This window comes from Prionailurus viverrinus, chromosome B2 (assembly GCF_022837055.1).
Source record: "Prionailurus viverrinus isolate Anna chromosome B2, UM_Priviv_1.0, whole genome shotgun sequence".
In the NCBI taxonomy this organism is placed as follows: Eukaryota; Metazoa; Chordata; class Mammalia; order Carnivora; family Felidae; genus Prionailurus; species Prionailurus viverrinus.
This window is the reverse complement of record NC_062565.1, coordinates 4,216,463-4,242,459: the sequence shown is the minus strand read 5'-3', so window position 1 is coordinate 4,242,459 and position 25,997 is coordinate 4,216,463. Positions and strand designations below refer to the sequence as shown.

Genomic DNA, 25,997 nt, shown 5'->3' with positions numbered 1-25,997 from the left:
AAGTTATTTCTTAGTACGTAATCCTAGTTTTGCAAAGATTTGTGATTCGTGTTAAGCGGTTTTGCGTGAATGTGCGGGGACATCGCGTGCCGTGTGGCGGTCGTTTGCCACGCGTGCTGTGCCTTGCGAACCCCGGTGTGCCCGTCACGTGGGTCTGCGTGGGGATCTGGGATCCCAGGTAGAGGAGTTGGACGGGACTTTTGAAGGTACCTAGTTCAATTCTGCACACACGTGTACAATATTCTCGGCGAGGCCGTTGATTTTGAGAGAGCTTCTTCATTAATGAGTTCACTTCTTCCCACAGCTTCTGATTCATCTGGGGTTTTCTTTGTTTCAAGCCAAAAGGTTCTTGCCTGTGATTTCGACACATGGGTCCTCGTTAGCTCACAGAAAAAGCTTGCCCCCTCTGACATGTGCAGCCTTGTGAATATCTGAAGCCTTCTCCTGTCAGTCTGTGTCTTCTCACCTATGTGCTAGGGAGACCTGGTTCCTTCAGCCCTTCCTTGTGGGACCTATTTTGCAATCCTCTCACCGCTCTGTTTGCTTCTGTTGGACTGACTCCGGGGCAGGACTCAGAGCTGGGTTGGGAAATTCCACTGTCCATCTGAATGGAGGTCTTGGCTAGATACATTTGGAAAATCTCAAGTCTCTCTTGAGTGGAAAAAAAAAAAAGTCTACTCTTATCCACATGTAGGAAATCTATTGACTTAGTGTCTTTGGAAGGAAGTAATAGGGTTGTCTGTAATAAAGATGTATTTATGACTTCTGTAATCAGAAAATATTATATAATTTTAATAGCAGTAAAGCTTCTCTTTACCATCACTATATTGGGGTAGAATTTGGATGTAGTGAATGCAACAAAAAAATCATGTTCCCAGCAGTGAGAACAATGCAGTAGAACCATATTTAACTCCCCGTGACGACACCTGTCAACTGTGCGACCCTCAGCACATCTTTGAGTCTGCTCTTGCCTTTTTTTTTTTTAATTTTTTTTTAATGTTTATTTTTGAGACAGAGAGAAACAGAGCATGAACAGGGGAGGGGCAGAGAGAGAGGGAGACACAGAATCGGAAGCAGGCTCCAGGTTCTGAGCTGTCAGCACACAGCCCGATGCGGGGCTCGAACTCATGGACCGCGAGATCGCGACCTGAGCTGAAGTCGGACGCTTAACCGACTGAGCCCCCCAGGCGCCCCTGCTCTTCCCTTTGCATTGCTGCCGTGGGAGTGGCATTTGGAGTAGGTTTCTTACAGGATTTGTGTAAAGTTTAAAATGTGTGAACACAAAGGTGAGATTTCTGTAAAGACCATGACCCTCACTCATCGATTCAGCGTTAATGCACTTGTATTCACAGAGAAAGAGGCCTGATGGCTGTGGTGATGGCACACTGCTCTGCACCAAGTGCCGCGCTGCTAACTCAGTTAACGTTTGTAACACTGCTAGGAGCCCGGTGCTGTGATGAATCTCCACCTTACAGAAGAGGAAACTGAGGCACAGAGAGGAAAAGATCTGCTTGGTATCCCACAGCTGGTGAGGGGCAAAGTCAGAAAACTGGTAATCACTCTGGTTAGGTGAGGTTTTTCGTTTTTTGGTTTTTTTTTTAGACCGTAGAACCAATAGAAAGGAGACGCCGAGGGACCGCTTGCGCGTACGAAACATAACCTCCGCGTTTGACTTAAGCCGCTACTGTGGCAGCCAGTGTGCCAAGAGCTGGGTTTCTGCGGATCTCCTCCCACGAACTGATGCTATAATATAAATGGTTTTACTGGAATAGTTAGAAATGAAGGGTTTCCGTGAAGAAAAGTGATATTACGTACCTAATTTTGCTGCAGAAAACAGTTGCTTTTTTTGGGCGTTTGTGACAAGCTAAGTGACTCCGGCAAACAAACATCAACTCTTTGGGAGCGAGCGTCTTATCGTTTGCTGATTTATTTCCTTTTGCCTTAGCAGCAAGTAGTTTGGGGGAAAGGTATTGAGGATTATTTACTGTAACCACAAAATATATTCTTTTCAAAAAAATTCTTTTTAATGGGGCGCCCGGGTGGCTCAGACAAAGCGTCTGACTTTGTCCCAGGTCATGATCTTGCGGTTGGTGAGTTTGAGCCCCGCATCGGGCTCTGTGCTGATGGCTCGGAGCCTGGAGCCTGCTTTGGATTCTGTGTCTCCCTCTCTCTCTGCCCCTCCCTCAAAAATAAATAAAACATTAAAAAAAATAAGAAAAATTCTTTTTAATTTTTTTTTTTTTTGGATAGAGCAATTGAGAGAGACAAAGCATGAGTAGGAGAGAGGGAGAGAGAGAATCTCCAGCAGGCTCCACGCTCTCTGAGGAACGTGACGTGGGGCTCGATGCCACGACTGTGAGATCAGGACCTGAGCTGAAGCCAAGAGTTGGATGCTTAACTGACTGAGCCGCCCAGGTGCCCCAACCATAAAATACATTCTGATTAATGGTAGTTCTTAGGTGATTTAGGGCCAAATGTGTCTCAGTCCATCTCCCAAGGCATCGTATCATTAAAACGAAAAATACATTGTTCTTTCAGTATTTTTTCCTTTTTAAACTTTTTCAACATTTTTGTCTCGGTTGACCAGCAAAAAGTACAAAATATAACCTCAACGGAGGGCCACATGCCCAGCCACGTGGCACACGTCCCTGAGACGGTGTGGACGCGTTTCTGTGTCATGCTCCCGCGTGGGTGTGTGGGTTTGAAGCCGGTACGTGTGCCTAGTCTGAGGCGCCTAAAGCTAAGATGCAGATTTCAGGGCCCCTCCGGGAGGACCACAGCCAAGTGAGGTTAGGCCTGAGAACGCTTTCGGTGGAAAAGAGAGAGAGTGCCTAGGGAAGGGAGGCTCCAGAAAAGCCAGCCGTGCAGCCGCCCTTAACCCAGACGCCCTTCGCCCTTCCGCCCTTCGCTCAGCAACTCCCTGAGCAGCCCGGCAAATACCACCACGCTGTACACTTGACGCAAAAGCACAGCCCGCCGAGAAATGACCTCTCCACGTGCACCGCGATGGCCGGTGCCTCCGTGACAGCCAGTGGCGAAAGTGCGCGTGGAAACTACCCTTTCTGTGGTTGGCGGTGACCACTGCCAGTTCCATCGCTCGCCCTCTGCCTCCTCAAACTCCTCGTCTGCCCCAGACCACACTCAACGCGCCCCCCTCGCTGTAACTGCTAACCTCCCACGCTCCGTCTGCTGTCATTGACCCAAGCCATCCAGATTCCTATGCTGGGTTCAGGTTTATTTCCTGCTGCTGTCGTTTAGCGGACACTTGGATGATAGAAGAATGGGGGTGGGGAGGTATATTTTGTAAGCAGTCAGAAAAGAGGTCCAGTCTCCAAATGCTGGGTTACTGCAAGAGGGAGGTCGCTGGAGGAAGAACCGTGTACAAATCAACGAACAAAACAATGATACTCTTTAAAAATTTTTTTTTAATGTTTATTTTTGAGAGAGAGAGAGGGAGACAGAGCGTGAGCAGGGGAGGGGCAGAGAGAGAGGGAGACACAGAACCCGAAGCAGGCTCCAGGCTCTGAGCTGTCAGCACACAGCCCGACGCGGGGCTCGAACTTGTGAACCGCGAGATCGTGACCTGAGCCGAAGTCGGACACCCAACCGACTGAGCCCCCCAGGCGCCCCTGATCTTAGTCTGATACGCGTGGGACTTTGTGTCTCCAATGGCAAGAGCCAGCGATACTCATAATCAGGACCTCCGCGAGTTCTCCAGTTGGGGTGATTCATTTGTTTGTGCTTAGAATTCCCAGCCACGATATGTGCTGCTTTGATGACCCAGTGGCAAAGGAGCACCTTTAGTCACGAAAACTCACAAATAGTGAAATGGTCGGCTTATGCGTTAAGGTAATTTCTCTCCTCCCCCCAAGATCTCCTCACATAGGAAGTATCAGTCGGGCCTTTAATTTGAGTTCGGGTGAAGTGCTTAGGATGATAGACCGGTGCGTCTTTTAATTACTGACTAGGCTGTTGCCTCGTGGACAGAGGCTTCTTACTGAAAGCTCGGTGTTGGCGGGGCCCCTTTCTGTGTCGATCACAAGCAGAGGACCCGGGCTTGCTGCATTCTGGTGACGAGAGGGAAGATTTACACCAGGCAGTTGTCTCTCTTTCCCGCTGGACAGTGCGCTGAGTGAAACGTGCCGCGGACAGGCCCTTGGAGGCGCGTACAAATTGTTGCTCGACATGAGGAGACTTTGAGGAACAAATAAGGTGATTGGTGGCCTGAGCCCCGCAACTTGGTTTGGGGTGGTGGCCGGAAGGGTCGGCCGTGGGAGGCTCGCCCCGTTGGCTGCTGGCGGGAACGTGGGTTTAGAAACGGAGGGATGCGGGTTCAGAGTCCCACTCCGGTCTGGGTCGTCGGGGCAAGTAGGTCTTGGTTTCCTCATCTGCACCCTGAGCGTTATGGTACCTTTGTCACCGGGTCAAGCGCGGTAAGGTACGTGCCTCCCCGTTCCTGGCTGATGGTGGACTTCAGAAATGTGTCCCTGCCTTGCTTCCCTCCTCACAGGCAGCATATCAGAGGAGGAGGACTGGGAACGGGCGTGTGGAGAGAAGGCATGCCTCTGATAGTTCTTTGAACGGCTCAGGACGCGAGGCCGGCGCTCGAGGCTGGAGAAGGGCCTGGGTCCCCCGGCTGGGTATTTGTTCCGAGTGTACCTGCCGACGAACGGTCCTGGCTTCCCGTCTGCCGGAGTGTGGGTGTCGGTCTGCTGTGGAGTCCCTCTGGCCAGGGAGGCCGATAGGGGACCCCAGGGGCCTGCTGAGGGGGGACGGTGTGTGTGTGTGTGTGTGTGTGTGTGTGTGTGTTGACGGGGTGTGAGTCAGGTTCCTGGAAAGTAGTGTAGACTGGCAGAGGTTTGTAGTCATGTCACAGGTACTGACTCCAGGTATCGAACCAGCCCTCGAACATTCGGGCAGCCTAAGGAGCTGGCTTCCAATGAGTAGAGAACGCACAATTCTGTTAACTTTTGTAATTTGAGAATGGTACTAACGAACTGTGAAGAGGTGGTCTGGATGGACCCTGTTCTGGGAGGGTCCTTCATGCACTTTGTTCAAGAGCTCGAACATCACATTCTGCCCGGAGGATGTTTCATTTCTGATTTCAGTTGATTTATTGGTGGGACAAGGGAATTCAATTTTTATGTAGTCCTGCCTTTGAGACAGCCACTGCTCCCGTTTGAACCGTGACCCTTACTGTCATCAGCCAGCCAGCGTGCGACATTGTTGTCGTCGGCTGGGCTCCGTGCCAAGGAGCTTTTTCACACACATCCTCTCGTTAAATCTCACACTTGTTAGGAGTAGATACAGCTCTGTGTCCACTTACAGCCGGGCGGGGGTGGGGACCAGGTGATTTGCCCAAGACCCGGTCAGCCCGCGGCAGGGCCGTCCTGAGAAGCACCACACCGTCGGCCCTCCGTTACATCTGCGACAGTGGTCGGCTTGCACAACGTCCGCGGAACGTCCCTGCAGCTCCTGTTTCCGTTCCTCTCTTCCTCTCTGTCCCTTAAAATCCCCACGCAGCTGGCACCTGGGCAGCTCAGTCAGTCGAGCGTCCGACTCTTGACTTCGGCTCAGGTCGCGATCTCTCGGTTCTGAGTTTGAGCCCCGCATCAGGCTCTTTGCTGATAGCGCAGAAGCTGCTTGAGATTCTGTCTCTCCCTCTCTCTCTGCCCCTCCCGTGTGCATGCACGCTCTCTCACTCTCTCTCAAAAATAAATAAACTTGAAAGAGAAAAAAGAAAACAGCATCGTCGTTGTCCTCAAGCGGCGTGTAAAATGCCCCCGCCTGTGTATGGCATGTTGAGTTATCGCTCAGGTTGGGCAGTGGTTAAATGTGCCTGCTCACTAACAGAGCCCAGCAGCTCAGACTTGCCCAGAATGGGTTTTCAAAGACCACGCTGCCCGAGCCATCCTTAGGAAGCCCTTCTAAATTTGCAAGAAGCACGAATTCCACGATTGATGATACGGTTCTCATTTTATACATTGTCCAAATAGCAAATATACTCTTGGCCCCAAATATAATTGGTATATTTTTGCCTCGTTCACAGGAACCGACACGTACTCAATTTTAAATTATCTTAACGGCTCATGTTGGTTTTTATCTTTGCTTTTATGTTGTTGGGGCTCAGCTCTGATTTAATAGTGTTGAGGGATGTCGTTACGGATTTTAATATCCTTCCTATGGGGGAAATTACATGTATTAAGTTATATGTGTAATGTATATATATATATATATATATATATATATATAATTGTGTTCCATAAATATAACAGCATCCTATGGTTCGTCATGCAGTATTTCACGTATATGCACACACATACACGTAGATGTAAAGTCGATGATTCTCTAATCCTATAGTTTCTAGAAACACACCGTAGTTAAAAGGTAGAGAGACGCGGCACCATCGGTCAGTTTTAGGTAACGCGGGCGCTCAGGCTTGCTGGCTTGGAAAACGAACAGAATTGCATTCTTTTGAAAGTATCAGTGTTCCTGGGACTTCGTTTCCTCATTCTCAAAATGAAGGAATTTCACTGACAGCTTCGAAGCAGCTCCAAACTGATTGAATTGCCATGTTAATCTCCTGGGCCGTGCAGTTTCGTGGTATCACTGGGGGTTAGCGTGAGTGGTTCAAAAGCACGATTAACTGAGAGCTCATTCTCCAGCTGTTGGCTGCGGAGATTAGTCAGGAATGTGGCCCTGTCATTTGGGTCTGTTTGCTGGCGGATAAGGGAACCCCCTCACGCACGCGGGGGCCATCTCGCTCATCGAGCCCCAGCCTAGCCGGTGCGTGGCTGTCACCGTCCAGATGGGGGGCCAGGCTCTGGCCAGACCTCGGGGGGCCTTGTTGGGGCACGTGGAAGGTCTGAGACACGGCTCCAAGAGCAGTACTGCGCTTGTGCAGACGGCATTTTCCAGAACGGTTCTGCCAGCTCAACTAGGATTTGGGAACGAAGGATTTGTGTCTAGTTTTTTTTTTTGTTTTCTTTCCCTCCCCCAACTGCTTTCCCTGTTATATGTCTTCCCAATTCCTGCTCTCCTTTCCCGACCAACCTATAAAGATACACTGTAAGGGGCTCCTGGGCAGCTCAGGGAAGCGTCTGACTCTTGATTTCAGCTCAGGTCGTGATCTCACTGTCATGCGTTCGAGCCCCCCATCGGGTTCCGTGCAGACAGTATGGAGGAGCCTGCTTGGGATGGATTTTCTCTCTCGCTCTCTCCCTCTCCCTTCCCCCCACTCTCAAGATAAATAAATAAAAACTTAAAAAAAAAAGATTTACACTGTAAAATTTAGGACTGCCGTTAATCTCTCTCTGCCTTGATTTCGTCATCTGAAAAATGGTGTTAACTCACAGCAGCCCCTTCTCTCACTGTGATCTTGGGAGGAAGAATGGGCTGACGGATGCCGTCAAGTGCCTCGATCCGAGGGCGGGAGAGTAGTAGTTCAGTTAGAATAAGAACATCCTGTCTTTATTTTTCTGTGGCCTTTGAAATGCCCGCATTGAATATGCTTCGGGGGGGAGATCTCATTTTGAATGTCATTGACAGAGTGATGGCCTAGAAGATATTAAAGAATTGCAAACAAAAACTAAGAAATTATGTTTGAAAACTGTTAAGACCAGTCCATTCACTGTGTGTTTTCAAATATGTGCAGAAGTAGAAGTAGACGCTCGCTCTGGGGCATAATGAAAAGTACGATCTTACAAATCGAAGTTGTACGTATCCTTTTAATTTAATCACAAGAGAAAAAGTGTAACGTATAGTTTATGGATGTAGAGTGATTTTTTTTTTTTCTTTAGCGATGTAGCTAATCAGTATGGCCACTAGCCACAAGTGGCTATTTTATTTAAAATTAATGAGAGTTGCATAAAATTTCAGTGACTCAGTCACATTAGTCACATTTTAAGTGCTTAGCAGCCACACGTGGTTACTGTGTTGGAGAGACCACATGTAAGACATTTCTAGAAGGTTCTATGAGACAGTGTGAGCTATCTTAGAGAAGCCGTGAGCAATGGCAAAAAAACATCCCCATCCTCCTCCTTCCCGAAGCTTGTTTTAGAATTCAAATAGAATCTTTGGCTTAATGTTATTTCATTTTAACTGTACACTTGAAATTATTGAAGAAAAGCACAGCTCACTCTAAAACATCATGGATTCATTTCTCTACTTGGAAAATCCTGGAACCAGTTCTTGGCTCCCCAGTTGCTCGTCTTCCGTAAATATTTGTTTCTTTACTAGGTAACGTATTACCTGGACCAATCTAGTAGTCACTTCATCATGGACCGCCCCGAGTTGTTATGTAATTATTTCATGGGTAGAAACCAAACTCTTACTTTTAGCAAAATAACTAACCCCTTATATTCCAATTTCACTTATCCACAAGTCCACTTGGGCTCTACTATCAAAGCATGTCCAGAATCCAGCCACTTGTCAGCCACCACTCCCAGGGAGTGGTGGTCCCAACCACGATCATCCCTCGTGATTTACTGCAGTCGCATCCTGACCGGGTTTCCTGCCTCCCCTCTTGCCCTCTTCCTCGCTTCCCCGTCTCTTCTCGACATAGAAGTCAGAGAGCTCGCTTTCATTGTCTGGTCATGTTGCTCTTGTGTTCCAAACCCTCCAGTCGTTTCTATTCCAAGTAAAAGATACCGTGTGGTGGTGGCCTGCAAGGCCTCTCAGCTCTCGTGGCCCCTCACTCCTTGTTACCCCTCTGACCTCACCCATGCTTACTCTCTGCAGGGCACAGTGGGCTCTTTATCCTTCTCCTCCCGTAGGCATATTCTCGCCTCAGGGCCTTTGCTTTTGCTGTTTCCTCTGCCTGGACTACTCTTTTTGTTTGTTTTTTTAATTTTTTAAATATTTATTTAATTTTGAGAGAGAAGGAACAGGGGAGGGGCAGAGAGAGAGGGAGACACAGAATCCAAAGCAGGCTCCAGGCCCTGAGCTATCAGCACAGAGCCCGATGCGGGGCTCAAACTCACGAACCGTGAGATCATGACCTGAGCCAAAGTCGGACGCTCAGCCAGCTGAGCCACCCAGGCACCCCTCACCCAAATTTGTTTTAAAATTTTTTTAACGTTTATTATTGAGAGACAGAGAGAGACAGAGCATGAGCATGGGAGGGGCAGAGAGAGGAGGAGACCCAGAATCCGAAGCAGGCTCCAGGCTCTGAGCTGTCATCACACAGCCCGACGCGGGGCTCAAACTCACGAGCCACGAGATCATGACCTGAGCCGAAGTCGGACGCTTAACCGACTGAGCCACCCAGGCACCCCGTGCCTGGACCACTCTTGTGGGAGACAACAGTGTGGCTCATCGCTTCACTTCCTCTAGACCTATTCTCTGTCACTTCATAAGGAGGTGTCACCAAACTGTTTACAAATGCCACCTGCCACCCCCACTCCCCAGTCCCCACACGGCAATCTCTGTTCCCTTTCCTAACTGTCTTTTTCTCCATAATGCTTATCGTCATCTGGTGTTCTGTCCCTATGTTTTACGCATTTATTTCTGTATAGTCTGCTCCCTCTCAGTGCAATAGAAGCTGCTTGAAGGCAGGGCTTTCTGCCTTTTTGATCTTGGCATCTCGCACAAGGTAGGCACTCGACAATTGTTTCAGGAATGAGTGAAAAAAATACTCCAGTAGTTAACGATAATTATGATCAATGCTACACACAGACACACACAGAATGGGATCGGGTGGTGCATTTACAAGAGAATTCTGTTTTCTGGAAGCGAGGAGTGCTAACATAATGGAAATTCGTTTCGCAAGAGAAACCCAAACACGCATCTTGCAGCGTGAGCCTGCCTCACCCCGTCCTCCCTGGGCTTACTCTGGTTTCAGGCTCTGCTTTCTGGCTTGCTCTAAAAGTGCATCTGTCCCCCTCCTTCCCGCTCTTGAGGGGCTGCACGGGGGGCGTTTGAACCGGGGCCCCAGGGGCCGGACGTGGACCACTGGGGGGAGAGGGAGGACGAGGGACTGGGACGGTGGCGGGCCCGTCCGCAGAGCAGCCAGCCCTGTGCGGGCACACCAGCCCCCTGGCACGAGGCAGAAGAGGACGCCCTGGGTTTGGGGGCCGGGCTGCCGCTGCTTTGTGTTTGTTCTAAGGTGGCAGGGGCCACGTGCGTGGGGCTTGACCGTGGTTTGCTGCCTTGAGGGTGGGGGGGAGTTGATGAGTTTTGGGAATAAGACAGGGAGGCCCTTCCCCACGCCGCCAAGTGGTGATGCCAGACTGGGGCGCCCTACCTGTTCCTGGCACAGGGGGGACGGGGGAGAGCTCGGGAGTGGCCGGGAGCAGTGAGGCTGGGGGGCACTTACGGTTTGCTCGTCCTCCCCGAGGCCCGGGGGCCGCAGCGCTGCTCACAGAGCCTGGACTTGCTGTGGAAGTGGTGGCCGGGTAGCAGGTGTTTGTGCCTGAGCACGTGGACTTCTCACTTCCTGCTTTTGTGCCAAAGCTGATTTTGGCTGGAAAGGCTCCGTCCCCGGGGTTTCGCTTTATCCTGAAACTCTGAGCCGTTTGGCAAAATGCTGCGTGGAGTTCTTTCATAGATGAGTGATGCCTCTGTGTCCGCTGAGCCTGCATTTCTCCAAAAGCAAATCTCATTTGATCTGAAATTTCAAGAAAGAAAAACAAGCTATTTTTTTTATTTAAAGAAGGAAAAAGTTTCCTCTCTTTGACTTGACCTTTGATTATGCCTTGGGTTTTTTTTTAAATGTTTATTTATTTTGAGACAGAGACAGAGACAGAGAAAGAGAGAGAGAGAGAGAGGGAGAGAGAGAATCTCAAGCAGGCTCCATATTGTCAGCACAGAGCCTGTCGAGGGGCTCGAAGTCATGATCTGTGAGACCATGACCGGGGCTGAAATCAAGAGTTGGACACTGAACCAACTGAGCCACCCAGGTGCCTCTATTATTTTTTTTTTAATTTTTAAATTTTTTATTTACTTTTGAGAGAGAGAGAGCGTGAGTGGGAGTGAGAGAGAGGGAGACACAGAATCTGAAGCAGGCTCCAGGCTCCAAGCTGTCAGCACAGAGCCCAACGTGGGGCTTGAACTCACAGACTGCGACATCGTGACCTGAGCCGAAGTTAGTCGCTTAACCGACTGAGCCACCCAGGCGCCCCTCTATGCCTTTGCTTTAGAAGATAGGTTCCCTTATGTTTAAATTTTCTATTAATTGTCACTAAAATAATAACATGAGGTTACTTCTGTGTTTTGTATAAAGTCTGCCTCAACAGTCCCCCGACCCACTCTTTCTAAATTGTTTGGTTTAGTGTTGCCTTCCTGGCATCCAGTCAAGGGCAGACTCAAGATCCAGAAAGCATGGGAGAGCTGAAATCATTTATGAAAGCGGAGTTTGCTTACCCTGCCTCCGTTGCTGGAGGTGCTGACACTCCCAGCCTGCTGGGGGGAGGGGGTGGTTATCAGATCTGGAACCCACTGTCTGCGGAGAATTAGTGAGTGAAGAAGTTCTTTGAACACAGTAGGCGGGAGGCAGGATGTCGGCGCTTCTAAACTGTTCCCACTGCGAGCTTCTCTCTTCTTGCTTGTCTTTGTTTTGACAGGTAAGTTGGGAATGAACTAGCAGATGTGTTTGAAATGGGTCGAGGTGAACTGCAGACAACAGGTTTTCAGGTACTTTCCTTCCAGGATATGACGGTTCAATGGGAAGGATGTGTCAGTTACGTGGCCGGGCGCAGGAATAAAGAGGCAGACGTGAATTTTTAGAACCAGTTTTATAGACTGTAGCAGCAGCCTTTTGCCTCCTAAACTCCTGAATTTTCCCATCCGAAGAGGGGGTGGGGGAGGGCTGTGCTTCCTGCTGTCATTACTCAGCAGATACTTGAGCCCCTGCTTTGCGCCAGGCACTGGGAAATGTGGCTGTGAATACGACAGATGCGGTCCCTGCTCCCAGGCCCCTCACAGTCTTGTGGGGCTGGTGACAGTGTGTAATTTGAATTTTTTTTTTTTAACATTTATTTATTTTTGAGACAGGGAGAGACAGCGTGCGAGCAGGGGAAGGGCAGAGAGAGAGGGAGATGAGGAATCTGAAGCAAGTTCTAGGCTCTGAGCCGTCAGCACAGAGCCCGACGCTGGGCTCGAACCCAGGAAGTACAAGATCACGACCTGAGCCGAAGTCGGATGCCCGACCGACTGAGCCACCCGGGTGCCCCAAGAGTGTGTAATCTGAGCAATAATTAAAGCTGTGACAGGTGTTGGTATGAAATGTGGCACCGCTGTGAGAGCATATGACAGGGAGACCTTTCTGAGGGTAGAATGAACTTCCTTCGGGAAGTCCTTTAAAGGGTTGGGATCTGGAGGGTGAGTAGGTGTGAACAAGGTGGAGGTAGACAAAGGAGGGGGTCGGGGCAGGAGTGTCTGGAGCAGGGGAGTGGTGGGACCGCCCCCTTGGGAGGCCAGCGGAAGGCCAGCGTGGCTAGATGGGGAGCAGAGGCAGTCAGGTGACGCCCAGGTGGAGGCAGGGACCAGCGTCTTCCTGCAGGGCCACCCAGAGAGGGGATACGGTAACACGTGGGTCCCTGAGCATCCAGGACCCACACAGGCAGTGGCTGGGGCGAGAGTGTTAGGAGGCCGGTGCTCCTGGAACAGGAGGAGAGGAGCACGATGCTGGCGGCCTGAGCAGAGTCCGCGCGGCGGAGATGGACAGAAGTGAACGGGTTACGGGACGTTTGGACGGCATTGAACTGGGCGAAGGATGAGTAGGGACGAAAGACGGCGATGCCGGGGGCTCCGGCTGGGGGACTGTGGCTGGCCGGGCGCACCCCTGCGTGCAGACTGCCGGACGGGGAGCAGATCCTGGAAGGAAGACCACAAGTGTAGGGGAGGATGTGCTGAGCTCTACGGTCGGAGGGGCATCCAGGTGGGGCGGGATGGGTAGATCTGACCCCAGAGAGGTCCGGGTGTGGCGCGGCCGGGGATGAGTGTGGTCGTGGGAGACCACGGGAGGCAGGCAGCGGGAGCGGGCACATAGCTGGCCGTGACCTGAGAGGGGTAAAGAGAAGCCCAGGCATCAGGCTGTGCCCGTGCTGAGGAGTAATCTAGTGAGCGCATGCTGGAGACCATATGCTGGGTGTCGCTGCAGACAGGTGTCGCAGACAGGTGTCGGGACCTCAGCAGGAGCAGTTCCCACGGGGCTCTGGGGACAGAAGCCCGGTTTGAACAGCAGGGGAGGGGATTTGGGGGCCGGAAGAGGAAGACATCGGGTGCAGACCCTTGACTGAGAAGTTGGGCTCGGCGGAGGGAGGGAGTTAGCCGAGGGGTGTAGGGTCCACGGTCTCACTCTCGCTCTACATACCTCTGTCTGTGGGCTTTAAAGGTTTTTAACGTTCATTTATTTTTGAGAGACAGAGAGGCAGAGCCTGAGCAGGGGAGGGGCAGAGAGAGAGGGAGACCCGGAATCCGAGCCAGGCTCCAGGCTCTGAGCTGTCAGCCCAGAGCCCCACGCGGGGCTCGAACCCATGAACCGCGAGATCACGAACGGAGCCGAAGTTGGAGGCCTAGCAGACTGAGCCAGCCAGGCGCCCTGTCTGTGGACGTTAGGCACGGGCAGGTCCCAGCACAGGTCGGTGGGGGGTCGTCGGGAGCCCCGGTGGAGGGATGGGGCTTTCCTTCCGGCTCTTCAGAGGCCGAGGAGGAGGGCGGGCAGGTGCTGGCGGTGTAGGTTTGCAGTGGGATGTCCTCGGCGACGCCGTCTGATCAGTTCTGTTTTCCCAGTGGAGCCGGAGGCACAGCGTGTCCACAGCTGCAGGAAGTGGGGTCAGCATGCGGACTGGGTGGCTTCTCCAGCTGTGCTCAGCGGCCACCCCGGCACGCGGGACCAGCCGCCGGGGGGTTCATCCAGAGTTGAGGTCTCTGTGGGCAGAATGAAGGCACCAGGAAGGTGTGGGCGGTGGCGCAAGGGTTTCAGTGCGGTTTCGGTGGGGTCAAGGGGCCGGGGCTGACGGGAAGAGAGGCTGTGGGATGCTCAGGGGCCCCGCAGGCCGGGGTTAGGAACCCAGTGGGGTAGCTGGGTCGGGGGAGAGATACGGGTGCTTGGCGAGCTGTAATGTGCACAGGAGTCACCCGGGGGATCTTAGTAAATGCAGATGCGATGCAGCGAGCGTGGGACGGGAACCTCAGTCTCTGCCTTTGAACAAGCTCCCGTGTGATGCCAGGCCCTGGGCCCCGCGGGTCGCACTTTGAGGAGAAGCTGGAAGGTTGTCGTTCTAGAGGGCGGCCCGAATTAGAAATCCAGAGGTGGTACGGCTTTAAGCAATGGGTACCGTGGCCTGGGAGTGACTGAGCAGACCAGAAGGTCAAGGAACGCCGAGAGGGCCACCTGAGTCACTCAGGACGCGTGACGGCGATGCTCGCTAACGCTTACTCTCCGCGAGCTGTTCTGGGCGCCTGGGGTGCGGACTCCACGTGGGCGCTCCCTCTCCGGAGCCCAGTGCCCTGACGCGAATGGGTGCGTGAGTGACCCCCGAGGACAGGCGTGCAGGAGGGGGGCGTGGAGAGTTTGGGCCAGGCGTTGGCCTCAGGCGTGAAGGAGGTTAAGCGTGTCTAAGAGAGTGCTGGCGTTTCACAACTACTTTGGCGGCCTCACGACTCTCCTGCAGACGCGGTGCTCTACCCATTTTACAGGTTAGAAGAATAAGGTTCGGAGGGATTGTGTAATTGGTAAGTGGGAGAGCGTTCAAGTGAATTCACAGTGGCCCGGGTCCCAAGTCCATTCCTCCTCTGTATCAGGTTTCCGTGCAGGAATGCAAATTCTCTTCTAATTCCCTGGGAGGCTGCAGTTACCCTGGGGGTGCTCTCCCCTGGGCTGGCTCTGCTTCCTGGAGTGTGAGGTGTTGTGAAGGAAGCCGAGCCCAGGGGATGCCCATCTGGGCTTGGCTCTTCCGAGCAGGACAGCTGGGCTTGGCTTCGTCTCTACCAACTTTGCGCCTGTCTCTCAGGTCTTAATTTTTTGTTAATGTTTATTTATTTTGAGAGAGAGAGAGAGAGCGTGCGCAGAGGAGGGGCAGAGAGAGGTAAGTAACCTGCCGAAGGTCACACAGCTGGTACAAAGAGGTCTAGTGGGAATTCACGCCCGGGCCCACTGCCTCTTGATCAGCACTCTTTGTCACTGGTCTTTTCTTTCAAGTGACCCTTTGTGGTCTCTGTTGGATGCCATGCCTGGGAGGTCCCCATCCCTGGGGTTTGAATGTTGAGAGGGGTCACACATGGAAGAAAAGTCCATCCACCCGGTAAGGGCAGCCAGAGGGACCGTCTGCTTTCTGTCCCTCTTGAGCTCTGGGTGTTTTCTTGCTTTACTGTATTTTTGGGGAGGTTTATTTTTTTGGGGGGGGCGGATTATGAGAGCTATCCGGTAAAAACTATATTTGTGCTTAACATTCTGTCGCTTGGAACACAGAGGAACTCTCCTGGATGCTGATGGGTCATTCAGTCATTTAACCCTTCCTGGTCTGCTTCCCCTTCTGTAAAATAAAGGAATTGGATGCATCCTTCCCCAGCACTCTTGTCGCTCTGTGACTTGTAGCTACACTGGGTTCTGGTGACTCTCATGGTCAAGGAGAGGCTGGCTGGGCCTGTACCGGGGAAGCAGGAGAAGTTTTGTGAATTCGTTGGGTTCATATGGCCTTTACCTCCACCTGGCAGGTTTTCTGTGCTCCTCGCACGACTGTGACTTTACCGTTGGTGAGTTCATCTAGCACATAGCGGGGACACCGGTGGCTGATCCCTTCCTAAGTGCACATGCCACAGGGAGACCTGGGAGCCCCCAGTTCACCGCCCACCGGGGGCCGAGAGCTCTGGGCGGGACCCCTCCACACCCCAGGGCCTGACACGGGCCCCCCAGCACCCTGAGGGGTATCAGACTCTTACTCATAGCCGAGGAGGTGGCCCCTTTTCTAGGGATCATTCCGCCTTGAAAAACGTGTCCTCATAGAATCAGTGTGGCCCATCCCAGAGATTTGTGTCAGCCGGCGCTTTGAGAAGAAGATGTGATAGGGAGTGACATTAAGGAGAATTGATGTTTTGAAGCAGCCACATGTTCATCTGTGGGGAAGCATTTACTCTGTTTTCTTTTATGCTTTGATAATGCCCTACAGCTTGCGGTCGTGGGGCGGCAGAGGGAAGGAAGCGATTGTCTGACGAGCTGTGTGAAAACACTCCATTTCTGCGCAATGGCACAAATAACCAGGTGACAAAGAAATGGGTTTGCACAGGTGTTAGAGAACAAAAGCCTTGCTCCCCTGTTGACGGCACATCTGTCATTCCAGCGAGTAGGGCCCCAAGAAGGAAGTCATTCTTCTTTGCAAACATTTAGTGGGGACTTGGCATTCCCGGTCGTCTACACAGACCAAAGAGGAGCGGGGTCCTGGAGCAGGGGCCTCAGTCACGGACCCCGAGATAGGAAGGTGACACGGGGACCTGTTCCAATGCCCTTGTTCTCGGTTCGGGTACGTTTACGTCCGCGAAGATCGCGACTTGTTCTGTTAGGTCGCTCGGCTACTTGAGCTAAATCCAGGCTAAGTGTGGGTGACTGTCTTGGTTTAATACTGTCATGGGCATTTGTAGTTTCATCATAATGTCGACATACAAATAATATCATGCTATTGTAGCTCTTACATCTGCCAGTACTCCTCTGAGCGCTAAATGATGAGCCCGTTTAACCCTCACGGCTTCGTGGGTGTCAGTACGATCGCTGCCTCCCTTTTACAGAAGAGGAAACTGAGCCACGGAGAAGGTGAAGTCATTTGCCTAAGTCACACAGATAGTAAGTAGTGAAGCTTGGACTGAAATGCACACAACCCGGCCCCAGAGTTTCTCCTTTAAACCACGAGGCCAGGGGTTGGCAAACGTTTTCCGTGTAGGATCAGATAGTAAGTATTTTAGGTATTGTGTGCCGTAAAAATCTCTGTTGCTTGTATTCAGCTCTGCCTTTGTAGGCGTGAAAGCAGCCAGAGACAATACGTTAAACAAATGGTGTGGCTGTGTCCCAATAAAGCTTTATTCATAAAAATGGGTAGGGTGTTGGATTTGGCCCACAGGCTGTAGTTTTCAGATCCCACACTAGACTCTACTGCCTTGTCAGGGAACATCTAATGACAGAGAGAGACAGATACTGGAAAGTATGGCGATCCAGTTTTATAAGGGATTTGGGGCCAGAAGTTGCATGAAAAGGATGTATTGTTTGTATTCCTTTTGGGTGAAGTGTCCTCTTGCTCTGGCCAGGGAGGGTGACGGGCCCATGGCTGTGCACCGTGGACGTTAAGAGGCTCGGGGCCGGGAGAGACTTTTTATTCTAGCTCAACTTTCTGGGCGATCTTTCACAAGACTCTTAGCACCTCCACAGTGGTGATGATGGTCCTGGCCACCTGCCCCTCTTTCTCCCTGAAGTGTGTATCTTGGATGAATGAGGTCTTGTCTGTGATTCACTTGGAGCCCCTGGAAGAGGGTAAATGTATTAAATGGCCTTCATCATTTCATTTGCTTGCAAATTAGTACTCTGGGGGTACGAGACCATTTTTTGAATGCCATGTGGAGCCCAATCTTAAAGGACGGGCATTCTTGGTAATCTGCACGAGAGAGTGGATTGAGGAGGGGTGGGTTTATGGATTGCCTGTGCAGCGGTAGGCTGTAGGCAAATGGAGTTATTAAAGAGGGTGAAACGGGTATTTATTTCAGTTTTTAATAAGCGTGCATTGCAAGCAGTGAGAGGGTTCTGTAGTCGACCTCATTATATAGCATTTCCGTAAGAAAATTTAGGCTTCTCTGCTAAGCTGTGAGTCTCCGCGGTGGGGAGGAGTTTTATAAGTGTTTCCAAGTGAAATGTTGAAGTTAAAAGTTGAACCCAGAAGCCTCAGAGGGAACCAGGCTGCTGCCTGCATTTCAATGAAAGGGAGAGGAAATGCATTATGGAGGTTGAAAATGTGGTTTGCATGCTAAGACCTCTGTGGAAGAATGGGCCTCCCAGAGGAGGGGGGCCGGGGTAATAGCTTGCCCTTAGTGACTGAGGTTCCTCGGTGAAGCACAAATGCTTCTTCGGATCCCCCCACCCCCTCGCTTTTTTTTTTTTTTTTTAATTTGCGAGAAAATATACTGAACTGAAAATTTCAGCCTAGACGGTGTCTCGGAACCCTGGTGGGCTCCTTCTGATGCCAGAAGCTGTCATTTGAAAATCAGTGAGTGTGACTGCTTCATCCTAATTTGGGCACCTAAATTGAAGACGCGTTCCCACCCGCTGTAACGATAGAAGAGCTGGTATTTGACCAAGACCTCCTCGGTGCTGGGCTCGGGCTTTATCTACACTCGTATCTTACTTTAAAACGACAGTATTTTTCCTGCAGAGGAATATTCTTCTTGTTTTACAGAGGGGGAAACTGAGGTATCAGGCAGTTGACGGACTCTGTCAGGGTTAGGCAGCTAGTGAGTGGTGTAGCCAGACTTTAAATCTGCCTTCCTGATTCCAAACCCCTGCAAGGAGGGTGATCAGGAGCCCTGGGTTTCTGGGACCCTGGGATTGTCCGTGCTTAAGCCCAGAAACGTCCTGAGCAAATGGGAAGATTTGGTCACCCTGCGAGCAAGATGCTTGTGACCTCAGCACCGAGGTGGTGCTTATTATAGGATAAATCGAAGGCGGGGTCTCCTGTGTGATCCCCCTCAGCTGCTAGAAGCCGTATGTGTGCCCGTAAGACCTCCAAGGCCGCACGCCCCAGGACCCTCTTGGAGCCAAGTAGGAAAGCTAGGAGACCGAGTTCTTTGGGGATTCCAGCATGAGCGTAGCCCCATTTACTGGCCCAGTTTGCGCCAACGGAGCAAGAGGCGCGATTCTGGGAGGAGCAGCGGCTTGTAGTTTTTCACTCTTGCTTCAAATGACTGCTACACTCTTGTGCTTACAAGTGGGCATAGTCTCGGGAGAGGCTGGGTCAGCTTTGGAGGATTTCACCCACTCCATCCCCTCCCCTCCCAAACTTTCTAAGACGGGTCCTCATGCCTCCGGAGACCCTAGGTGACCACCAGAAATGGGGACCAGCCGGCACAAAGCTGCTTCCTTCAAAGCCTGGGCTCCCACGTGGATGTGTCTCTGTTCAAACAAATTCTTTTGGGCTGTGTCCAAATTCCGGAGGACACTGTGTACTCAGAAACTATTTTTCAAGAAGGCGAGTTGGCGCACAGGACCACAGATCGCGAACGGGGTTGTTGCCTGAGGGGAGGCAGAAGTGATCGTGAGAACCTCGTATGTCTACCTGTGGCCAAGAGATTGATTGCTCGTCTTTCAAAAGGTGGATGCACATGAACATTCGGAGTTTCTTCCCCCCTCTTTTAAAGAAATGTACTGACCCCGGGGCACCCGGGTGGCTCAGTCGGTTGAGCATCCGACTCTTGATTTCGGCTCAGGTCATGATCTCATGGTTTGTGGGTTCAAGCCCCATGTTGGGCTCTGCACTGACAGTGTGGAGCCTGCTTGGGACCCTCTCTCTCTGCCCCTTCCCCATGCGTGCTTTCTCTCTCTCTCTCTCAAAATAAATAAATAAACTTACAAAGTAGTGACCCAGTTAATTCTCTCCCAGTGGCCCCTAGAAGCGCCCTGTGCTGACTGATCAGGAAGGGGCTGGTCAGGAGAGGGCAGGCAGGTCATGTGATGCCTTGGCTGCTTGTGGGAGACTTTAGTCCCCAAAGTACAACACTTACAGAAGGGCGGAAGGCCAGCCCGTACCTCGTGCTCACATCAGTGGTTGGGATGCTTGTGGGAGACCAGTCTCTGAGACTTCTGAATTAGATCCCCACAGGGGGCCTTGTAATTACCCACGCGTTCCTTGTTTCGCCATGTCAAAGGTGCCTTGTCACCTTTATTCGTGTTCTGTGCAAGTTTCTCTGTGACTGTGTTACAGATGAACTATCCTTCCAGAATGCGGTGTTCCTTCCGTGGTTGGCGTCTGCTGTTTGGCAGTAGGCATGAATAAGTTGCAGGCTCACAGATTAGCAGATTAGCATCTGGGAAGCCCCGGGAAGTGAGGGCGGAGCTGAGGCAGGGGCGGGTGCTGGAGGAGGGGGAGAGGGTGAGAAAGGGGGGAGGGGAGTGTGCTGGGGACAGTGGCAGCCACAGCAGAGCGAGGAGTGAGGGGAGGGGAGGGACGCAGACAGACTGAGAGCTGCACAGATGGGATCAGGGAAGCACCTAGAAGACAGACGCACGGACAGGCAGGCAGACCGGTAGGGACTGGCTCTTTTCCTCAGCACCTCCAACATCCCTCATCCTGTTGATGACGCTTTTACCTCGCTGCTTCCTTCCGGCTTTAAAGCTCTGTGGCTCATCCGTGTTTGCATGGGTGAGGACCACCTGGAAGTGGGCTCTGGAATTTCGAGAGTCCGCGTAAGGAATTAGCAGCCTGGTCTCTGGACCCAGAGCATGCTAGGTTCAAGTCTCAGCTTGGCCACCTGCTTGCTGGGTCACCCGGGCGAGTTCCATCATCTCTGTGCGTCTTAGTCTCCTCTTCTTAAAATGGGGGTGATAACGGTGTCCAGTCTAGCTCTTAGGGTGCTGAGAGGACTCAAGGAGACGGGGCCCACAAGCCTGTTAGAACAGCGTACCCGGCAGTATTGGCCGTGGTTGCTCCTGTGCTTCTGACGTGATCCTGGGTGTTGTGGGACCAACGTCTGTTGGAAGGAACGTTCAGAGAGCTTGATACATTTATCAAAATACTGAAAAGGCTGCACGTTGCTGTCTGGGGCTTGTGCCGTTGAGCTTCTTGCTCGTCTGAAAAGATTCTAGATTGGGGGTCCGGAGCTCTAGCTTCCGTCTCCAGCTCTGGCGTGAACCCAGCAAAGACGAGTTTCTGTGGAACCTGCTCTCAGATTAGAAGCTGAGACGGTGGTAAGCAGCGGGGTTTCAGGTCACTGACCAGGTGATGCTGAGTCCTTTCTGGCACGTGAGCTCTGTGATCTGGCCCTGTGCAGAGAATTTTGTGGGCCGAAGATTCTCGAAGAGACTGGGGATTGCTCCTATAAGACCCCCTGGAAGAGAGAAATGTGTGGGCTGTGTTGTAAATAATAAATTTAGCGATGAGGAAGTTCTTTGAGAAATGAAGAAGCCGGTCCTCCCATCAGAACTTAAGTACTGGAGGGGCGCCTGGGTGGCTCAATCGGTTCAGTGTCCGACTTCAGCTCCAGTCACGATCTCGCGGTCCGTGAGTTCAAGCCCCGCGTCAGGCTCTGGGCTGATGGCTCAGAGCCTGGAGCCTGCTTCCGATTCTGTGTCTCCCTCTATCTCTGACCCTCCCCCGTTCATGCTCTGTCTCTCTCTGTCTCAAAAATAAATAAAAAAAAAAAATTAAAAAAAAAAAAGAACTTAAGTACTGGAGACTCCTTTCTTCAGTGCAAAGGCCCTGGGGCCTGCCCAGACCTCCAAGCTGCAGAGTGGCACCATATTCTGACCTTGGTGGTTGTGGACTGGGACCCCTGCTCCGGGGATGAGTTCAAACCATTTCCAACCTCTTTGTATTCACAGGGGCTTCTGCTGGCTAAGAGGGGTCCTAGAAGCACGTGGGGCCCTATGGACTGCATAGATGTTCTTAGTGGAGTATTGGAATCGAAACCTCCATAAGTGTTCTCTCGAGGACTGCAGGAGGCCCAGTTGAGAAACACAGCTGGGGACACCTTGGAAGCATCCCCTGATATGCTGTCTGTGCACTGTGTGAATGTTCTCTGCCTGTGCACAGGGAGTGGAAGCGGGCAAATGTGGGTGGCGGTGGTGAGGAAAGTGTCAGAGAGCCCTAGGCTTCTTCATTCAGTCTGCTGCTGATATGGGGGGGGGGGGAGCGGGGCTCATGACTGTATGCAGGGTCTCTGTATCTTAACATCCCAGAGACCTGTCGCGCTCACTCAGCAGAAGTAATCTCTTGGTCCCTTGGGCTGTCGATTGGACTGCTCATCTTGAGATTTCACAGGTGATTTGTTCAGTTTGGACCTTCACGCGGTGACCCTTGAGGAAAACGAGTTCTACGTGGCCAGGAGGCTGTCCTGATTCACCGATTCTTCTTACAGGCCAGGAACCCAGCCCCGTGGCCTCTCGAGGCTCCTGTGCCATTCTGACCTGTGGGTAAAGCCCAAACCCATCAGTCCCACTTGGTGGTACTTATACTGATGCTGTCTTCCTATTCTGCAGGTGCTTACGTCATGCCGAGCCTTCCTCGTGACGGCACGCATCCCCACCAAGGTAAGTGGCGATGCATCTCCTCCAACACACACACACACACACACACTCCCTCTTCAGTGGACACAACTTAGGCAGCGTCCAGAGTGTTCTTAGCATACCCGTATTTCCCTTCCTTCTCCCCAGAAAGCACCGGAGCGTTGCGATGACTGTTTCTACTCCATCGTTTCCCCTCCTCTGTGCAAAAGCATCCCGAGAAAAGTGGTAACACATTTTGTGCTCTGCCACCCTGAGGCTTGTGGCTTCCGGTCAGTTTCTCCCTCTCCCGGGGCCTGGTTTACACTGTCCTCCAGTCCGGCTGTCACTTCCTTGGGTCCTGTGATGGCAGATTTTCCTAGGCTTTGACGTGTGGGAAGTGCCCGTCGCCACTAGTGCGTTCCCAGAAGCGTCACCGCCTCCGCCCTTCTGCGTGCACTCCGGCGCCCCCTGCAAAGCAATGCGACACCACTTTGTTCTGTAAAGGATCCGTTTCATTTTGCCAAGACACCGTCCCGCTGTGTGCCAGTGCAGGCCTTCGGGTACCTGCTGCCCTTTTCCTTTATTTACTTTTGAGAGAGAGAAAGAGACAGAACATGAGTGGGGGAGGAGCAAAGAGAGAGGGAGACACAGAATCCGAAGCAGGCTCCAGGCTCCGAGCTGGCAGCACAGAGCCCGACATGGGGCTCGAGCTCGTGAACTGCGAGATCATGACCTGAGCTGAAGTCGGATAGCTTAACCGGCTGAGCCGCCCAGGCGCCCCTGCCCTTTTCCTTTCTGATTACACAGACGCTAAATTTCACGAAGTTTCCCTGAGGAATGAGACCACTGGTCCCCACCCCTTTTGGTAACGTGAAGTGCGTCTGTATGTTTATAATGTGTTACAAATGAAACCAATTGTTATGTGCACAGTGTTGGACTGTTACCCATATGTTAAGACACCTGAAGGCAGGCCAGGCCGTAAGGAAGCGAATGAGCCGTTATCCCACTGGTGAAAACTTAATTGCAGAAGGAAATTTGATGAGCTTGAGAGATAGTCAAGTAGCCTGTTGAGTAGGAGGCCCCTGAGTAAAACGTTCACCGTTGTGATGCGGAAAAGTGTCTTACCTCCTGGGAGGTCACCTGACTCTCTTTTGCTGGCTGATCCCACACTGCCCCATCCTTGCTCTGCCCCGAGTGAAGGTCTGGTTCGTCCTGTGATGTCCCTCGTGCTCCACGTTGGCCGGACCGGGGTGGTCCGGACGTTGGTTCTGATGTCTGATATCGTCCGCATCACAAATACAGAAAAGCAGTTTTTCGTCCAAAGTGGTGCGTGTTCAGGACTCCCCCTTAGACAAGGCTGGTTTCTGGTGCCCCAGTAAGTGGCCTGGGCTGGGAAGGAAAACCTATGTCAGTGACATTAACTTTCTGGGGAAAAATTACATTCAGAACAGTGCTGCATCATAGGTACTGGTTATGACATAGATCTCTTCTCTCTGGGGGCCGATCAGACATTTGTTTTCTTTTGTCTTTCTGTGAAATGTACCACATAAGCAGTCAAATGGACAGAATAGAAATGAATCACAAAGCAGGTACCTCAAGGAAGAAATAAAACTTTGCTATCACCGAGATAGCCTCAGCTCTGCTTTCGGGGATGGGAGTTGGGTCATTGTCAGATCGGGGACAGACCCTCAGAGAAGCTGGGTTGAAGGATTGCCCCACGTGAACCAGGCAGATGAAGGGGTCTCCTGGTCAGTGCTTAGCGGTACGGAAGAGCACAGTGCTTTGGGGGGCAGGGCTGTGGGGGCTATTTTGGGGTACAGGGGTTTGGGGGGGAGTGCTTTGGGGAGTGGGGGTGGTTGGAGGAGGGCTTTGGGGAGCAGGGGTGTGGAGTGGAGTGCTTTGGGGAGCAGGGCATAGGGGCTGTGCTTTGGGGAGTGGGGGTAGTTGGAGGAGGGCTTTGGGGAGCCCGGGTATTTGGGGGAGGGCTTTGGGGAGCCAGGCTGTTTAGGAGAGGGCTTTGGGGAGCAGGGGGGGAAGGCAACAGGTGGGAAAGGTGTGTGGGCGTGGCTTGAGCTGCTGCCCATGGAGTGGGGGGCGGTCCTACGGGACAGTCGCGTGGTCACGTGATCACTTGTAAGTTTGCTTATTGGCTGTGGGAGGGGACTTGCTCTGGGGCTGGGGGAGGTGGGTGGTGGAGGCTGCTGATAGGCCATGCCAACTCCTTCCTCCTGTCTACCCAGGGGCTAACCTGTGTGGTTCTGTCTCACACGCGTCCTGGCTCCTCCCGCCCGCTGCTGGGTGCCGTTCCTCACACTGTTCTGGGTGGGCTGGGTGGGGTGGGCGAGGTGAGGCACTGTTACGCTGTGAGGACCAGCTTGGAGACAGTGATCTGAGCCTTGTTGCGTCTCCCAGTACGTCCTAGACACGGCGTCCTCACTGTTAGGTGTCGCTGGTGGGACGCTTGCCGAATCCTGGGCGCAGCTTGTGTTCACATACGGATTGGGGACCCTGCAGTCTCTCCTTGTGGTTTCTGCCTTGCCCTCGCTCGTCGCGTGCCTCCGTGCCCTTGCAAATCCTTTTTCTTTGGCCGGGAGTCCCCGTTTTGCCCCTTCTTTGCTTGACACCCTTGAAGTCATTCCTCCGGGCTTCGCTGAACCATCTCCATGCTTTCCTGGCTCCCCGACATGTAGCTTCTCCTGGTGACAGTCCTTTGGGGCGGCGGGAACATCTCAATTGACCTCACTCGGCCGAGCCGATCAAAGCTGCCCGGGCCATCCCACGTGGTGCCGACCGAGGCCAGCTGCACTTTACATCCGCTGGCTTGTGAGAGAGTGCACCTGTTCACACCTGCTCCCTCCAGCTGGGGGAGATGCCAGGGTGCCAGGAGATGCCAGGGTGCCAGGCTCCCACTGAGCCAAGGTGGTTTGCTTCTAAACCTATTCTTGCTTAGGGTTACCATAATAAGTTTACTTAATTAAAGATATTTCACATAGTAATGAAAAAGGCTGCAAAAGGAGAGAGCATCTGTGCGATACTGAGTATTGATAAAGGTGAATTATTAAAAAAAAAAAAAATTAGGGTCTTGGTAAGGACCAGACAATGGTTAAAGGCTGGGGTGATGGGGAGCAGATAACAATTCAGCAAATTTATGCCTTCAAATTGCTTTGCCAGTGTCTTCAAGTTCTCTCGCCATTTTAAAATTTAATTTAATTTAGTTTATTTTTTTATTTTTTAATTATTTACTGTCTTATTTTGGAAGGGAGAGAAAGTGTGAATCAGGGAGGGCAGAGAGAGAGGGAGAAAGAATCTGAAGCGGGCTCTGCACTGTCAGCACAGAGCCCAACGTGGGGCTCATGACCTGAGCCCAAGTTGGACGCTTAACTGACTGAGACTTGAATTGGACGTTGGGTACCCTACATTTAAGGGTGTGGCCCCCAGAGGAAATGCCATTATAGCACCAGCCAGTGGGCTTTACCCCAAGAAGAAACTTGAACGTTGTATCGAAGGCTAGGAAATGAGCCGATGTTTATAAGTTTTAATTTGAAATAACTGAAGGTAGGTGTGGGTACTTTTTAGAAAATCATTCCCTGCTTGAAATGACTTTTCAAAACCCAACCAAGTATCGATCCTGATAATTATAGGTAAGAAGACTTGTACTGGAATAGAACGTGTGTATGTAGGTATTTTAGGGAGGGGAAGTGTAGGTGCACACATGTGCAACAGAGAGAGAGAGGGAGAGAGAATCTTAAGCAGGCTCCATGCTGTCAGCACGGAGCCCAACTCAGGGCTCGATCTCACGAACCACGAGATCATGACCTGAGCT

At 51.9% G+C, this 25,997-nt stretch overlaps 1 protein-coding gene and 1 long non-coding RNA gene across 4 annotated transcripts in view; one reads left to right on the top strand and one right to left on the bottom strand.

Moving 5' to 3' along the window:
- CARMIL1 (capping protein regulator and myosin 1 linker 1) overlaps positions 1-25,997 on the top strand; it is a 310,903-nt gene that overhangs the window by 92,449 nt on the left and 192,457 nt on the right. For both annotated transcript variants that reach the window (XM_047858089.1, XM_047858088.1), the window contains exon 3: positions 22,169-22,219. In XM_047858089.1, the coding sequence (XP_047714045.1) occupies positions 22,169-22,219 (51 nt within the window). The remainder of the gene's footprint in view (positions 1-22,168; positions 22,220-25,997) is intronic.
- On the bottom strand, positions 10,328-24,490 carry LOC125165351 (uncharacterized). Of its 2 annotated transcripts, none has more exons than XR_007152075.1 (3): positions 24,423-24,490; positions 23,300-23,563; positions 10,328-10,606 (listed from the first exon to the last, which is right to left on the bottom strand). It is a non-coding gene; the product is annotated as an uncharacterized LOC125165351 (long non-coding RNA). The 2 variants fall into 2 exon arrangements; XR_007152074.1 differs by lacking the exon at positions 10,328-10,606 and adding an exon at positions 17,147-17,448.